Source organism: Diadema setosum, chromosome 8, assembly GCF_964275005.1.
Source record: "Diadema setosum chromosome 8, eeDiaSeto1, whole genome shotgun sequence".
In the NCBI taxonomy this organism is placed as follows: Eukaryota; Metazoa; Echinodermata; class Echinoidea; order Diadematoida; family Diadematidae; genus Diadema; species Diadema setosum.
In genome coordinates, this window is record NC_092692.1 from 6,390,385 (window position 1) to 6,408,601 (window position 18,217).

Consider the following 18,217-nt stretch of genomic DNA (forward strand, 5'->3'; position numbering starts at 1 on the left):
AATAGTGAAATTTTATGTATTTGACCCTGACCTTTTGACCTTTGACCTTTGACCACATGACCCAAACTTTCACCAGAGAATCTTAATTGGGTAATACATGTATACACTAAGTTTCAAGAAAATATCTTCAGGCATTCAATAGATATGGTGGAAATAGTGAAATTTTATGTATTTGACCCTGACCTTTTGACCTTTGACCTTTAACCTCATGACCCAAACTTTCACCAGAGAATCTTAATTGGGTAATACATGTATACATTAAGTTTCAAGAAAATATCTTCAGGCATTCAATAGATATGGTGGAAATAGTGACATTTTATGTATTTGACCTTGACCTTTTGACCTTTGACCTTGAGCATGTGCACCCAAAAGTTGATAGGCACAACTTCACCCCCTAATACACATACATGCCAAGTTTCATTAGGATACCTCAACAGGTTTTGATAGTTACCTTGTCCACAAAATTCATTACGGACGGACGGAAGGACGGACGGACGGACAACCCAAAAACATAATGCCTCCGGCACCACTTCGTGGCGGAGGCATAAAAAAAAAAAAAAAAAAAAAAAAAAGAGGATGATCACATCATCAATGAAAGAACTTTCATAACTCTGCCAAATTGTCAAATTGTGTCATGAACAAAAGTTTGATTTTGGGGAAGAACTTTCCAGCTACAATTATTTACACAATAAGACACACAAATTAAAAAAAAAAAATGCATTGTACTCTATTAAAGAGAAGTCTGTACTGCATGTCCCGTCCGTCCTTGCCCGTTTACAAATAGGCTCATGCACGTTTCAGTCAATTTTTCAAAATACACAAACACCTGCTAACAAGTCTAATCTCACAACTGGAAATTGTGACCATCTGTATTCTTATACAGTACTAGTGTACATGTGTACCTGACATAGCAACCCAAGGGGGACCAGTTTACTGATATTTCATCACAACAAGAAAATTCTTGTGGCATATCTTTACAAGGTTCGCCTCTTTCTTATTCAGAAGTTGGTCCTTCAGGAATACAGTGTACAGGTCATAATGAAGTCCTTCCAAAGCACATTCCTTGAACTACACTTGTACTGTCTCATTGCCCCCCGCCCCACAATATTTGTACAATGTACTTACAGACACTTACAGACATACATACACACTCACACACACACACACACAAATATAATTTCATGCACATAGAAAGTAGTATACATCGAAAGACACAACAGTATTCAGCGATGTTACATCATCAAGTGGCATTTTCCAAGCCACCAAATTTATTTCAAATCTGCAATTACACTAAACAGTTGTACCTACAATCGTATCAGGACAATTACCCCCTGGCTAATACTGGTTAGTGATAAGGTTTGAGCAAAGATTAGGGGTTGGGTTTAGGGTTAGAGGTTGGGTTAGGGTTAAGATTAGGTTCAGGATTAGGATTACAGTTAGGGTCAGGGGAAGGGTCAGGGTAATTGCTTAGGGGGTAATTGCCCTAAACCCCCTGCAATAGCATCATAAAAGACCAGATCCAAATGGTGATGAATTAAAAAGACTCTGCCATAAACACAACTGAGACACACAAAGAAAAATAAGACTACCATGACTACTATGAAGGAGGCAATAGAATCCCCAACAATATCAACAAAGCAGGAAAATTTAAAGGAAAAAATATGGGGGTTTTAAATTCACATAAGGCATATTGGTTGGAAAGACAGAAGAAGGATTGCAATAAAATATAAGGTGATGGCAGGAGGAGATATAAATGTGAGAAATGGTGAGATTGCCTGGTAGTAGACCAGGAAGATGATGAATGGAAGCTGGTAGGCCGTGGCTGGTATATTGTGGCTTGTTGTTGAAAAGGGAAAAGCATACCTGCCAACATTTCAAGATGAAATATCTTACTCGTGGATTGCAAAAAATCTTATTTTATACGCAAAGTTAAAAATCTTACTTTCGGTCAAATCTTCAGAAAATACACATGAAAGGTATATCTAAATATTTTTTTTTTAATCTGATTTTTCTGACAGAAAATCTGATTTTGCTATTTTTAACGTAAAAAATCTTACTGAATCTGATAAAATCTTACTAGTTGGCAAGTATGGAAAAGGTGTTTTATTGATCAGGATACTTTTCGCAGCCCGGAGGCTGAATTACAGACATTGTTACAAATGGCCATGTATACATTAAAAATACTCACAAAATACAGTGAAGCAATAAAAAAAGTGGACTGGTACAAAGACAGACATGTGAAGGCAGTTACAGTACAAATGGGGGTTTTACCAAGTACATGTATATGAGGTGGTAGTGGTGCTAATAATAGACATGCATTACCCGGAAACTGCGATCACATGCCTTTCAGTTTCACATTTGAGAGTGTTAAAAACTAAATCATCAAATACATAGATGTTTCGACAAACGGTGAACTGGTAGGGCCTACACAATGAGCTTCATTTCCACAGAGTATGCCCTCTTGGAATTATCATACATGTTTCCAAGACCACAGGTGCAAGCTGTGATCATAAAATGAGCATGTGGCAAGTATTCTATTGTGGCATTTGGCAGCGAAGTTGTCGCCTGCGGGCTCCCGTTCAGAGTTCTGAAGATCCTTGTGAGTCCTGCTCAGATTACAATTCTCCCTGACTGCACTTGGATCGTCTAAGGACATTTGTGACATCTCTGTATCCAATGTTGATGCAATGTGACCGGTCATCACTGAGTCTCTCGTTTCCCTGTCAGATTTGTCACCCAGATGCACATGCCCAGTCTCTGAATGTTTGCTCTGGACTGGCTGTTCACTATCAAAATGTGCTCCAGAGTCTTCGGAGAGTGGTGATCCATTTCTTAGCTCATCCTTTGTCAGCTTAGTTGGATCAGAGTACAGAGGACGATTCGAAGCAGTGTCTGTAGTACAGTCTTGGTTGACTGGTGAACAAGATTCCAGGGCACTGCTGCTATGCTGTGCTGAAGATGTTACTGCAGAGATGGAGGTTCTGCACCAGTCTGCCCCATATGCCAGTGAGTCATGACTCATGTACGAAGCTACTACAGACATCTCTCCATTCCCTAGGATGGAGAAAAATGAAAACACGAGAGAAAAAGAAATATTAATAATAAAACACACACACACACAAAAAAAGCTTTAGGACAAAAACTTACCTCAAGTTAAAGTCATTTTGTATAGATCTGATGGATTACAAACAACAGATCAGCAAAATATGAAGCAAGCACTGAAGCATTACAACAGCATGAAAGTATGCAGCAAAACCAACTCTGCCCTTCTACAAAGAGACTGAAATAGTAATCTTAGTCATATAAGAGCAATGTCAGTGAATACATAGGCATCTAACGACACAAAATACAAACAATTTTAACATTACAATTCAAAAGTGGTATAGGACATCAAAATAACAGTACCAGAAACACATGGTCACATGATTTAATAAATTTAGTCAATGAAATCATGTCAAAGCAGTTAACACGGAGGCTTAAATTTGTGTAAGATCATTTGACAATTCTTACCACTAATTGCTTCATTGCAGTCAATGATGTGAAAGCCATTATGCATGCAAGCAGCAAGCAGGAGATTCCCACCCTGGGGACACCATTTTAATCGCCACACCCCGCCCCCGACAGCCAGCTCAGCAGTAGGCCTCCTCATGTTACGTGTATCCCATAGGAAGACATTTTCATCGTAGCTGAACATGGTTCAAAAGCACAGAAGTTATGAATTCAGGTTACATCGAGTTTGCATGAAACTTTTATTCTATTCTTTATCCATGCAATGTAAATGTTATCAGGTACAAAGTACTGTAAAACACAATATATTCGCCGCATGACAATTTCGCGAATTGGAGCCAGCGGCCTTTCTCGCAGCATGAAATTTCCGTGAATTGCCACTGGCATCAAATGCATATTGTGTAGGCAAGAACTTTCTCGTGCATTTTAATTTTGCAAATTTTGGTGCTCGCGAAATTTGCGAAATTAAAATGCACGCGAACATTCCTCGTTTTACGGTAACTTGTTATACTAGACAGCATTCTAAATGCACCGCCCTGATGACATAGTGAAGTCTCTTTATGACTGATTAACAGGTATAAAGTAAACTCATGGCAACAGATAAGCAACAGTCATTTCAAAAGTCCTATGCCATCTCCGGATGCATTCAGATATTACATATTACACCTGCATGAGGGTGTTACCTTTTGTACAATTAATCATCTCATACCACACAACATTGCCCAATATGCCCCTAAACAAAAACAAAACAAAGCAAAACAAAACAAAGTCATCATCATTGAAGCACAGAGCTGTGACACTTCTCAAAATGTTATGTTCTCTAAAGAGCTCCCCAAACATATGTCCTACCTGTGTGTGAATTGTGTATTTTTCCATCTCACAAATACAGTTTTGACTGAGACAGTACACACAGAGTTTAGGCTCAGACAATGCTAGTGTATTTCATCTGAAACAGACGGAAGAGCACACTTGCTGTTTTCTGTCTGTTTCCATCTCATTAAAACTCTTTCATTTCAACTCTTACATGTCACAGGATTACATTAAAAACACAAAAGAGAGAGCATATGGATTTGGCAGAAATTCTTTGACACAGGAAGGAGTTGAAGTCACACAAGTTTGAGCCAGATGGGTAGACTACTGGTAACCACAAATGCTGTATGCACCCTTGTGGTGCCAAACAGGCGGTATTCTCCTCTGGAAAGCTTACCTTCCTGAAGCCAGGCGGAATTCCTGGAATGGATTGGAGTGCAAGCTACAGACACCCATCATATGTCTGGTGAGAGAAAACATGAGTACACATGAAAACCACGAAAGCATCATCACCATCTAAAAATACAAAACACATTCACAATAATATGTAATCATGCTATCCTTCCTCAGACACAAGGGCCAAGAAAACATCAAAATACTGTAATTTGGCTTTAAAAGATAAGATTTGTATGCTTTAACTACCTTGTGTCCAAATTTCAAACACTAGTTGACTGAAAATCCTTTAAAAATTGAACCTTATCAGCTTTCTTAAAGCTACTGCTATGATGGTTTCAAATTCCTCATGACATTTAACACTTTGTCACCTCTATGCTTGACTGTACATAGAGTTCAAAACTGGCCTTTCATTTCATTTCATTTATTTTCATTTCATTTCATTTATTTCCACATTAAAAGCAACAATCATTACATTTTCAAGTCATAGTATAAACATACATTACATGCATTACATTGAAGAACGACATACCATTTCAAGAAAGTGATTCTAAGATGAATATCTTTGAAATAAATGATTTCCATTATGTTCTGTCAGCAAAAATTTTTTTTTTCCTCAGTCAACTGTCATTAATTACATCATACATGTGGTTCTTTATGCTATTAGTTGTCAAAGATATGCCTTGTCTGGGTCAGAGGCACAATAATGGCAGAAAGCAAAAGCTGTACTTAGGTGTCCTTCTTCATTTTTCATGTTCTCCATGGTGAAAGAAAAATGAAAGGAAAATAACAGTAAAGTTACATAAGTTTTAAATGCAATTGCAGGGGAAATGATTAAACTACCTTTTGCTTGTAAAGCATGGTTGGTGGCAGTCAGTCCTTGTGTCCCAACCTTTGAATTTGCAATCATCTCCTCCTGCACAGGGAGGATGGTGGAGGATTCAAAATGAATTGTGTCACCAATCAAAGGAAATACGCTTTACTCAGATATCTCTTTTTACAGTCATTTCTTTACAATTATGTGGGGTAAAATACATCTTCATGGAAATTGCTCATATAAAGGTAGTATATGAGTTGACATTTGACGTAAAGTTGTGAATGCTGGCAAGATAACATGGAACTCCTATGGCAATTCAAATGGGTTGGTCTTATCAAATTCACCAAGCATCCCATATTTGTTTTTTAAATATAAGTGATGGTTCTTTGTTTCAGTTGGGAATCTACATAAAATGGAAAACTAAAAGCCATGTTTGAGGTTGTGAACTCTTGTTCTTTCTTCATGACATGTTTACACAGTCAAATACTTTGATTGGTGAAATAGGGTCATGATCTATGCATCTCTATCAATATTTGTTGTCTTCTGAGAGAGTAGATTGAATGTACCCGAAAGTGACCACCCAGCTCAAAACCAACAAAGTCGAAGATTAGGATCCTCTGTAATGGACCAAGATAGACATTTGGCATGACCAATTCAAATTTTTTTAAGTTTGTCTTACCTGGGAGAGTAACTTTTTTTTTACCCACTGTCAAAATTTGCCAGCTTAAAACAAAACTGAAATCTTGATATTAGCAGGTATTTTTTTTTTTCTCTCGACTGTATCTTTTCGGAGAGGCACTGATTTCATTGGGAAGTATAATAATGTGTTTTCATTGACACTTCTTCCTAGTCTTTAAATCCTCTTTACTCCTTTTTCTATGAAACTGCACCTCCTATTATCTCCCTCTCATTTTAATTACTTTTTAATAGGTTAGGATGGTCCAGTTTCAACAAGTTATTTAGACATCTTGAAACTTAGAGCCTAATCTTTTGAACTACATAGAGAAGTAGAAATTCATTTTGGCCTGCTTTTCAAGGGTTTTGAGCTGAACGGTCACAAATGCAGTCATGTGACCCATGTCAGTGCACTGCCACTCACCTGAATAAACAGTTTTTGGAGTCCAGTAGTCAAATGCTGCGATCCAAGCCTCAAACTCATGGGCCAGCCATTGCTGAGTGACTTGAAATGATGGTGCCCCCTCTTGCGGCCCAAACAGAGACAGTCTGCCTTTAGAATCACTGCATATGATCTGTGGATCGCTACATGATTTGAATGAAGAAAAATAATACCAATACAAAATCAAAGACGAAACCCCTGTTTTCTGAGCACAAGTACCTTCATGTCAAGCAAACATTCTCACATTTCCTAACTCAGGCATTCTTTTCCCTCAAGTACAAAGTGGTTCACAACCTACAACTTTGAGAAAAGAAGGACTCTGTACACAGTCAAATACTGTATATTTGATTGGGTTTTAAAGAGTAATAGTCCAATACAGTATTTTGTCAACATGTTGGGTGGCTATTCAAAGGTCAGTACAGGGATGGTCATTTATAATTATCTGTTGTTCTAAATTTCTATGTAATGCAACTGCAGAGTTACAACACAAAAGTCTAAGAGAAGAAAATCATACTACCAAGACCAATTATCAACACTGATATCAACCTGATTGAAAATGCACTGCTTCAGAGTATTAATAATGCTTTAATATTCGTACATGAAATACTGGCAAAGACGCTTATAATTTTTATTCCAGGATTATTGTGATCAGCAAAGATACATCTGAATCATTCCAGAGAATCAAGTTCAAAGAAAGTACTATAATAGGAGATTGAATTTTATGTTGTAATAAGATAACAACATTAAAATCTTATTTTCATAATACATGTACAATGGTCCAATACAATCTATGACAAAGCTATTGTCAATAGCTGTTTATGAAATAAAGTTATAAACAAGGTACATACAGGAAACTGCTAAATGATGCATGTTATCATAATTATTTTTTTTCTTGTTTTATGAAGTGATGAAATGAATACTACATCATCACCTTTGAGATCTTCCTGTTGACCAGTCCAGACTGAGGCCCAAACAGTCTGAGTCAATGTCTGTTGTTGAAATGTGGTTCAGCTGGGGTACAAAGAGTAAAGTCAGAAGTATTAATGTAATCATCTAGATCACATCAGCTACTCAGCTCAGCTCATACTAGATATGGGCAATTCCGTATGGGAAGGGCAAAAACAGCAAAATTCAAAGTTAAGTAAATGCTCAGAAATTTCAGTTTCCCGTACAGATGGATTGTTGTATTTACGGAAACAAAAAACCCTTTTCTAATAACTTTCCTTGTTTTTGTTGTACACACTTTTAAAGTTGGAAGACTATTTATTGTATTTATCTAAAATTTTACAATATTAAATGAAAATTTAAAATGAAACAACTTAAATATCTCTCTACTTTATCCATACTTCCACATCTTTCTTCCTATGCTTCAACAATCACATGTAATGAAGCATTCAGTCACTCTCATTATGATATTTTTTGGAGAAAGTTTCAAAATCTACTGACAAATTGACGTAATTCCGTTACCATAAAATTGAAAAAAGTTTTCTCCTGAACAAACTAATCACTGATTTTTTCTCCCCTTGTAAATTTTTTCTCTACATGTGACTCCCTGAAAAGTCACAAAACATTTTGTGAAATATCTCCTTCAGTTCTTCTGTAATTGTGGTAACGGAATTACATGGTAACGGAATTACACGCACATCTAATATGGAAGGATCCTACTTTCGTGCCAATATGTATGTGAACTGTTCATGAAATAGCTTCAGGGCATTATTATTGAGCTTAACAGTGTTAGTGATTGGCAGTAAAGGAGTGAAACTGTATGGTATGATACACTGACGTGACTCAGCATACAGTGTAGCTGGATGCCTCTGACAGTGAGTCCTGACATCAGGGTACACGCTTGACAAGACTTCTTGTGCTGAAAGTCTCCTCCCTTCTTTCACCTTTTCTCATGTACAAGGACTACATGTGTACATGGAGACTGTGCTAACTGATAACTTTATAAGGTTTGCTACAGATACTCATTCTCAAATGTTCAAAATCATACTGAATTCTGAGATATCAATGTATATTTTCTTGCTTCAAAGTCTCATGGTTTCATACAAAATCTATAGTATAGTGATGAGGGACTATTGAATGGGTGTGATGCAGCATAAATTGAACAAAGGTTACAAAGAAGAGGAAGGACATAAAATTTCTTTAAAAGGAAAAGAGAGCACTGCTACTGACAGAGAGAAATGAATAGGATAATTTTTGTGAGCAAAGATCAAGAATTTAAGAGAAGGATCATACACAATGTGATAGAAGTCATTAATTGACACGGGATGCCCACTGAATGTGACACCTTTGATCTTTCTGTATGCTAAAGGCTTTATTATCACCAAGTCGATAGTCTGACCTTTTATTGAACATGTCCTGTTTTCATCAAGTCCTTTATCTTTAATGGTAAGTGTATGACTATGACCTTCTTTCATCTGTTTCTTAGATCTTTCCTCCACTATTTTGATTTTCATGCCCATTTGATACAGAGCATCTGCTACCCTTTGAAATTTGTTCTTTAATCCTTTCTTTTTCGAAGGAATAAAGACAAAAACACCATTTGTGATGAACATTTACCCAGTCAGTAATTGTGATACAGCTCTATATTAAAAATGTAACATTTAGGCCTAGACTTTCCCATCCTAAGAAGATTTTAAATATTAAAGTCAATAGGCTTCTACTTCTACCTTTACTCTTCATGTTACCATTTGCTGTACAATCCAGTTTCCTTTAATACAAGTGGCATTACAGTGTATTTTATAATTTGCCTTCAGGCAGTCAAAATACAACTTACTGTAAAAGAGAAGATGCACACTTCTTGTGAGTAAATTTATGGCAACACTCAGGATGAGAAAATAGACAAAGTCAAAGAAGAAAGACAAGACAGGAAACTTGTAGGAAATTTATAGGCCTGGTCATGATTATTTTTCTGAAGACGTCATTTGGAAATTTTTGTGTGGTCAGAAGTAAATACTAACATTATTCACAGGTTGATTAATCTAACTCTAACTCAGTGAGCTGCAGATGGATAAAAGAGGCCCTCTTACCTTTCTATATACATTGTAACAGAATTTGGTGGACTCTAATGGTTGTAAAAGTTGTAGTTTGTTAAAGTTATTTTGCTGTTTTCTATTTCCTTTTAGTCTAGTTCATTTTATTTTGGTGGGCTTAAAGTAGGACTTACACTGTAAGGGAATTATCAAATTATGCACTACATTATATGCCAGGGGGCAACTTCAGCTATTAGCAAAATGTCACAAGTTTTTAGTGATTAATATATGCCACAACATATATCTATAGATAATAATGATTAAGCACTGGTGCAGTACCATAATCATATAAGAAAAATTTTCTTTTCTATTTATGATTGAATTGCAATTTGTTATATTTGTCATTGAACCACAACTGCATCTTTTCACTTAACAAATTAAAAGTTTCAAGCATCTTTAGTGTTCATCCTTAATATTAAACATTGTGTTCAATGATGGGGCTGCACACTGTGCTCTTGCACGGTAAATTGGCACTTTATGATTTAGATTTAAATTCATTGTCAATCCGGACAGTTTTTTATTATTTTCTTATGCATGTGCACATAATATATATGTACAATACTTGTAAGTAATTCACACATTTTGTCAATTATTGGCATATTTAGGAAGAAGAAAACAGAGAAATCTGTCTTGCATGATATCAACAAAAGAAATACAAGAAAATTTGAGTATTGTTGACTGGATTTATAGAATTGTACTTGTGTAGGGCTATTCTAGCGTAATTCCGTTACCATGTGTCTTAGATGTCATTTACCTGCAGAGTGTGAAATTCTTAACTTGAAAGTAGACAAATTTTGATGGATGTGGTACTCAGAAGTTACGCGATCTTGATTGACATAGTTACGACTTCAAATCACGGTCGTTAGCCTGAACATTTTATGTTTTTTGACAATAAAAACTCATTTTGCACCTATACACTTGTACCAGTTCAAGGTCAAAGGCTAGAGAGTACTTATTTAGTGGTTATATTATAGCTAAAGGCATACACAATCTTTATCAAGACATTTCAGAATACACGAGTACCAAGAATGTGTATTTTTTCCAGTGTATTTCAGAAGGCGTAATTCCGTTACCATTTGTGTAATTCCGTTACCACTGACTTTATAGGGAAAAAGCCTGCTGCTTTGAAAATGTGATGAAATATTTGAAAAACAATACAACTGAATTGAAGTCAATACAATCAAAGATGAAATCAGACAACAACCTACAGTGTATGTGTTATAGATTTCAGAGAAACAACTCCCAAAGTCAGAGTTGAAGTTGTGACTAAATTTTCTGGTAATTCCGTTACCATCGCACATAGACCTCCTTTGTAACCAACCAAGTGAGAACATTTAACAAATTTGTATTTGGGGTGACAGTGTGAGTACCTCTGCATCTTTTAAATGTATCAAGAGAAGGCAAAGTAATCAGTCTTGTATACAGGGTGAAAGAATATGAGCCAAAATTCTCTGATTTGTAATTCCGTTACCGCGGAATTGCCCATATTCTAGTTCGAAGGTCAAACCTGAACTTGATATAAATCACTTCAACAAATGGAGATTTGTGTCAACGTACCATCAGTGAAACGAGAATGGCCAACACACTGCTTATCACTAATTGCATGGGATTATGGCAACATAATTTCGGCAAGTCTACTTCGGATATCTCATAAAGTGATAAACAATCAGTTTCTGTGTGGATTATTTAGCAGAAGGTAAGTGATCAAAGGATTTGTCATGAAACAAAAATAAACTAGAAATGTCGCTTTGGCGACTGGTATGCCTCCGCCATAATGCATGATTTTCCCAATAGGTCTAGATAGTACATGTGGACACTGTGTGATTACATTTTCACAAAATTGGCAAAATATTGGAATGACAAGTTTGTCACAAATGTGTTGAATGTTCACCTTCCTTGACGCAGGTTTAATTGGATGAATAGGAGAGCATGTATCTAGGGATTTAAAGACTTTAACTTGACTTTGACCCATTCATACATTTAGGCATTGAGTAATTTTCAAGGTACAGGTGTGGAGAAAAAGTGCAATTTCTGAATTGAATAGTAAATTGTTACCATTTTCATCTGGCCCTTGACCCTAAAATTCATTTAAGATAATTACTTTCAGGTAGAACATGCATAATATGTACTAAGTTTCAAGGTAACTTGAGCCACTTCCAAGATATGGAGGAAAAAGTTAGTTCAGCACTTTCACTTGATCTTTGACCTTTTGACCTTTGAGGCAAAAAGAGAAAAAAAAAACTTTCCAGAGAATTTCTATTAGGTTACACACGCATACACCAAGTGTAAAAAAATAACCCTGCTGGCATTGCATAAATAGGAGGGTAATAGTAAAATTTTGAAGTCTTGCACTTGACCTTTGACCCCTGACCTTTGACCCAATGAACCCTACATTCTCTAGATAATCACTTCCAGTCAGTACATGTATATATATAGTATGTTCCATGAAGATACCTTGAACAATTTTCCAAGGTACGGAGAAAAAAAAGAAGTTTTAATATTTTTACTTGACCTTTTGACCTTTGACCTCATGACCCAAACTTTCACCAGAGAATCTTAATTGGGTAATACATGTATACACTAAGTTTCAAGAAAATCTCTTCAGGCATTCAATAGATATGGTGGAAATAGTGAAATTTTATGTATTTGACCCTGACCTTTTGACCTTTGACCTTTGACCTCATGACCCAAACTTTCACCAGAGAATTTTAATTGGGTAAAACATGTATACACTAAGTTTCAAGAAAATATCTTCAGGCATTCAATAGATATAGTGGAAATAGTGAAATTTTATGTATTTGACCTTGACCTTTTGACCTTTGACCTTGAGCATGTGCACCCAAAAGTTGATAGGCACAACTTCACCCCCTAATACACATACATGCCAAGTTTCATTAGGATACCTCAACAGGTTTCGATAGTTACCTTGTCCACAAAATTCATTACGGACGGACGGACGGACAACCCGAAAACATAATGCCTCCGGCACCACTTCGTGGCGGAGGCATAAAAATATCCTTCTCTTACAAGGAATTTGTTTTGTTAGTAGGGAGCTTTAGATTTTGACGCGCGGACGTTTGAGCCGACGCTTGCGCTGGACGTTCTCCTCTCCCTGCATCGTGTGGAAAAGTAGCTTTAGATTACGCTGGGACGCAACGTATAAAAAACAAAATTGCACCCCCATATGACCAGTGCATGAAGAAGCTGTCTACGTCGCAAACTGTGCGGACGTGAAAATAGCCCAGTACGTGTAGTGAAAAACTCAGGCGACGCAAGCTAAAAATAGATTGACTTTACGCGCGCTACTGCGCACGCTCAGAACATGTTTTTTTTTCCTTTGAACGTCTGCGCGTCTAAAATCTAAAGCTCCCTATTGTTGAATCTCACCTCAACATCCAGGACAAAGATCTTGAGACCTCCCTCTGCATCTACCAGCCCAAGTGTTGGCTTATCATTAAACATATGTTGGCACCTGCAAAGAAAGAATTGAACCTCTTCACACAGTTTTGCCAGGAAAGGCACTTAGAAATTCTGTGATGGCATTGCTTTACTATTACTCTGAATTCTGTCAAGTTCATACTGAAATTCAAGCCAAATTGGAGAACAAATATACTGTTACAAACAACAATAAGAGCCAACAAGCAAATTTATTATTGGTAATGTGACATGAGTTACTAGCAGTATGAAATTATCACCTTCCTTTCCACTGCATTGTCATGCATAGCAATGGGACACAGCAAACTGAGTTTCAACTCTTGTGTCGATGAAAAAGCACTTAACAGTTGAGACACTACCTGTATGTTGTACGAGCACAGCCGCTGAATAATAATAATAATAATAATAATAATAATAATAATAATAATAATAATAATAATAATAATAATAATAATAATAATGATAATCATAATAACAATAATAATAAAAAGAATAATAATAATGATAATAATGATAATTCAATCAATACTGCTACTACTACTTCTACTACTATTATTATGATTAACAATGGAATTGAAATAATGACAATGATAATGTACAAGAATATTCAGAGCAACAATACTAACACATTTCTCACCATTTGATATCCAGTATTCCTGGCAAGTCAACTCTTTGTACTTTGTTTAGTTCCACAGCAGTTTTGGGGCCTTCTTCACATTCCTCAAGCTTGTAAAGTTGCAGTTGACCCTTTCTGGAATTGGGCAGTCTTATTTGATTTTCCTCTCCATTCTTTTTATGGTCAAGGAGGAAAGACAGATATACAGTGTTACTGTTCCACTTAAAGCACGTATGTATGTGAAAAATGAGAAACGGCACTTAATGTGGACATGGCATGTGATCTCATTACTTATTGTCTGTATGTGAAACGGCCACGCAGCAGTTCCCAGAACTACTTTACATTTTACATTGGCTATGTTCTCCTCTTCTCCCCCTCATTCCCTACACCAAAAAAAAAAAAAAAAAAAAAAAAAAAAAAAAAAAAAGAAGAAAAACAAGATTAATATGAAATAACTTAAAGGTGCATGGTTCCGGTGTTTTAGTCAAATGCGTACGCGGGCACACGGTGCAAGTTTCCTGTAGAGACCTATGCTACTGACTCCTCTTTGGCGCTTACGCTTTGGACCACTTCCCCGAGTCCGAAGAAGTGCGATTCACTGTTGTCAGTGGTCCGATCACAGTTCGGCTCATGATTCATTACTACAGACTACGCGATGCGCAGAGAAGACAACGAAGGCAACGTTACTTAGCAACACCTACGAACTTTATTCTTGATGACAGCTCAACTTCGGTAATCTTCGTATCAATGCTAGCAGTGATTGGCAGTATCATCAACACCGCCCTCTGCACAACCAGGACTATGCACCTTTAATAATCTTAAATAGGGGGGCCAAATTGCCCCCCTCCCCTCGACATTTCGCGCCATGATTCTACAACGCGCAAAGATTTTGCCGTGCCATTTCATGACTTTTTTCATTTAAATGTCTTGCATATTTTGAGACCAAATTTGTGATGTCCAGGTACACCATTCTGAAATTATGTAATGTTTTGCATATGCATGTCAACCGAAAACAGCTCAAATTCATGATATTGTGTGCAAACCCAGTGCAAATTGTGTTGTGTTTTTTTTTTTTGTTAAATTGATTTTAATTAGATTATTTCAACTTTTAATTATTGAAATTAATCAATTCTAATGTAGATAAGCTTGAAAAAGTTCCTGCAATAAATCTTTGGCAAAAACCACTAGAAAAACAAAAAGGCCAAAAACAATAAAATACATAAGAAATTAACAAACAATAAAAAGCAAAAGAAATTTATTTTGATTGTGCTACTTTTTTGCAAGGAAATTCTTCAATGTGTCTTCAGGAATTCTGAAGCAAAAATTTAGCAATCCTTCAGTCTTTTTAACAGAGTTACAGGCAAAGATATGTTTTCATGCATAAATTTGCATAATATATAAAGTTAATAAAAATAAAAAATCAATATTTTTCTATTGTATGACCATTGTAGTTGACATCTGGTTCTATGCTCGGGCAAAATTTGGCAGTGATCATGCCATAAGCGGCCAAGATCTGAAGGATTTGACCCCCCCCCCCCCCCCCAACAGTAAAAACTTGGTGTCAAATAGCCAAGTTAGAATAGGGTTAAAGCAATGAATAGAAGTACAGAACCAACACTGAGTTTTGGGTGGAAGCTCGGTCTTCTGGTGGACATCCCTCCTGACCTGAATAACAATCAAGAGGGTGTGGGTTTAAATCCCTAGTGAGTATGTATGCCCATGAATTTTTATCATGGTTGCTACTCATAGCATGCACTGGATAACTGCCATTTATTCACATCATAAAAGGGCAATATTTCAATCAATTGACAGAGAAATGCACTAACCCTGGAGGAAGGTTGTATTAGTGCACGATTTGGTCCAACATATCAATTCTCACAGAGAGAGGTGCAGTTTTAATAATGATGTGACAATAATACTACATGTGCCAGCATATTAGCAGTGGCCCAGTGGCCCGTAGCCACTAAAAACTGAAGTTGGGTTACAAGATTTTTAAAAAGGCCACCTGTTGGTGACCTGTTCAGGCATCTTAGATTCAAAGTGGATCATTGCATTTGCACGTATTTCAGGCCGCCCCATATCATTTTTGGCCACAACAAATTTCAGATTTAGAGATCTTATTGGCCAAAGTGGGCCACCAGAGAAGAAAATAAAGTTAGTATTGAGCCCTGTGAAAGCACATGCTATCAAAATGCAGGAGCTAAAATGCACATTTGAAGAACTAGCTAATGAGTTTTTTCCTATAAACAGGATATAATTCAATCGACACGACTGTATTACAATTATCTCCTTTTATCTGGGTACTCTGGCAGATCTATAATTATTCTTGGCTCACATCAATCCTTTTCAATTAAGTACAGAATACTGTACAAAGTGGATGGTATCCAATGGAAAAGGAGCCATATGAATATCATTCATTTACTACATGTACAATTTATTTTTCTAGAGCTTTACCTGCACTTCTGTCTCTCTGTCTGTGCTTTGGTTTTCTTGGAGTTGATACGTTCCACAAACAACATGATCACACCATGGAGGGATAGGGCACCACTCTGCAGAGTCTGCAAATAGGCCTGTGTCAACCTTGCAGAGTGTACTGGTTGCACTGCTTCCCTTCTTCACATCAGCCATTTTCACTACTCCAGGGAGACAAAAAGAAAAACCCAAATTGTGTCAGTACAGTAGACACGAGGCCGGTACTACAAGTGTAAAGCTTCAGCCTGCGTCTTTGTGGATGTTGTAACTCCCCTGCAAGTCTGGCTCCATCACCACATCCTAAAGACAAGTTGTATGACAGCTTTCTCGAAGCCGGACTTGTCAGCAGAACGGCTGTATGATGAGGTTTGTCAAGAGAGCTACAGACTCATCAAATCCCCCAACTGCCAAGACCAGCTGAATCTTTCTGACCGGTAAGAGTCCTCCCCCCCCCCCCCCCACACACACACACAAATACTATTAATGGGGTTACGCCTTGCTTGATCCCTCCATTTGTAAAGTACCTGTAGTCTGTACATGGCAAACAAACATATCTCAGGACTACTATTAAATATCATTTGAACCTTCCTTTTACAGATTTTTTGCAGGCTTCTCCTGGCTTGGAGAGACCCCCCTCCCTCCCTCCCCCCAACCCCAACCCCCCCCCCCCCCCCCCCCCCGGCAAATCAGGAAGTGGGGAACACTGCTAAATGCACCCTGTACCCCGGGCCCAATTACCTCAGGTGAGCTCTCATTCTATTAACTCCCTATCATTGGGCTTCTTATCCAATGAATGTTGCGTTGGTACATGTAATTTATCAACGTCAGATAAGAAGCCCACCCTCCTATTTTGTATTTAAAAATCAACACGGATGACCCATCTGCTGTGCATTCGGGTACAGCGCACGCCCCCAGGTTACACATACCTGTCAGTGTAGGCCTAGCTATCCGTAGTAGGCTATTATAGATGCTACGTATGATCACCTGATGATTGGATCCGACACGTTACAGTCAATCACTAGTACAGAGCCATGATTAAGATTCGATGAACACCCCAAAGCCAATCCAAATCAACTTAAAATGACACAAAATTCTTGACTTTGGCGATCACTCACTGCCGATTAAATACCATTCATTAACAATGGCTGACAATGCGTTCCGTTAATAATCGTTCATGGTGCCCGTTCGTAATGACTGAGACTGAGAGAACACGAGACGATGAGAGTGGGTATTTAGTATTGTAGAAGATAGACGTTTCTATTAACATAAGATCTAGCGTTAGTCTTGGGGCGTTATTAGGCCTAACACTCGTAGAGTACCTAGATCTAGGCCTAGGTAGGATGCCCTCACGTTACTAGTCGTTAGGGCTCCTGAATCTGAATTGAAATTAGAGAGAAACGCAACACAAATATTAATAGATGGGACTATGCTTTTTAGGTTACTTTACAAAACGGTTACCCCATTCATTAATTTTCGTGTATGGGATAAAATCACGAATTTATCGTTAGTAGGTTGTAAAGTCCCGTTCAAAATATAAAATAATACCGATTTTTCACCAACGATCGTGGGGTTTCGGTTTCGAATCATCACGAAGACAGGTGGTGTCGCACTAACGAAAACGTTATGTCCGATCCACGGCGCGGCACTATGGTACGAACCCACAGCATGCAGTGCAGTGCGTTTACTCCGGATCCGTGAAGGAGCTTTGTAATGTGTAGAGCATGCAAATGACGCCGCCGGGATTTGCTAACAACGCCGGGATTTGTAGAAACGTTTCGCCGGGATTTGTAAAAACGCCGGGAAGCGATTTTTTTTTCCGTAACCCTATAGCCTAACGCGTCGAAATTGCCAATTGTGTCACTTGAGCAAAGACTATCAGTGTACCAGCCAGTACACTGATAGTCTTTGCTCAAGTGACACAATTGGCAATTTCGACGCGTTAGGGTTACGGGAAAAAAAATCGCCGCCGGGAAATGTAAATGTCTCGCAGGGAAATGTAAAAATCTAGAAATTTG

The 18,217-nt window shown here is 37.5% G+C and overlaps 1 protein-coding gene across 2 annotated transcripts; it reads right to left on the reverse strand.

The window, feature by feature from the left end:
• Positions 1–1,232: 1,232 nt before the first annotated feature.
• LOC140231531 (diphthine methyltransferase-like) lies at positions 1,233–17,852 on the reverse strand. Of its 2 annotated transcripts, none has more exons than XM_072311664.1 (10): positions 17,748–17,852; positions 16,185–16,363; positions 13,752–13,903; positions 13,067–13,151; positions 7,576–7,655; positions 6,627–6,787; positions 5,554–5,626; positions 4,715–4,780; positions 3,511–3,686; positions 1,233–3,054 (listed from the first exon to the last, which is right to left on the reverse strand). In XM_072311664.1, exons 2-10 carry the CDS (start codon positions 16,356–16,358, stop codon positions 2,471–2,473), a joined length of 1,551 nt encoding a protein of 516 aa, XP_072167765.1. In that variant the 5' UTR covers positions 16,359–16,363; positions 17,748–17,852; the 3' UTR covers positions 1,233–2,470. The 2 variants fall into 2 exon arrangements, with proteins under 2 accessions (XP_072167765.1, XP_072167766.1); XM_072311665.1 differs by having other exon boundaries at positions 16,185–16,366; positions 17,748–17,832.
• Positions 17,853–18,217: the final 365 nt, after the last annotated feature.

Coding starts and splice junctions, on each gene's coding strand:
- LOC140231531 (XM_072311664.1), bottom strand. CDS start 16,358: ATGGCTGATGTGAAGAAGGGAAGCAGTGCAACCAGTACACTCTGCAAG. Junction 6,788..7,575: donor TCAACAGGAAGATCTCAAAG/GTGATGATGTAG, acceptor CAAATCATGTAG/CGATCCACAGATCATATGCA. Junction 3,055..3,510: donor CTGCAATGAAGCAATTAGTG/GTAAGAATTGTC, acceptor TCTCCATCCTAG/GGAATGGAGAGATGTCTGTA.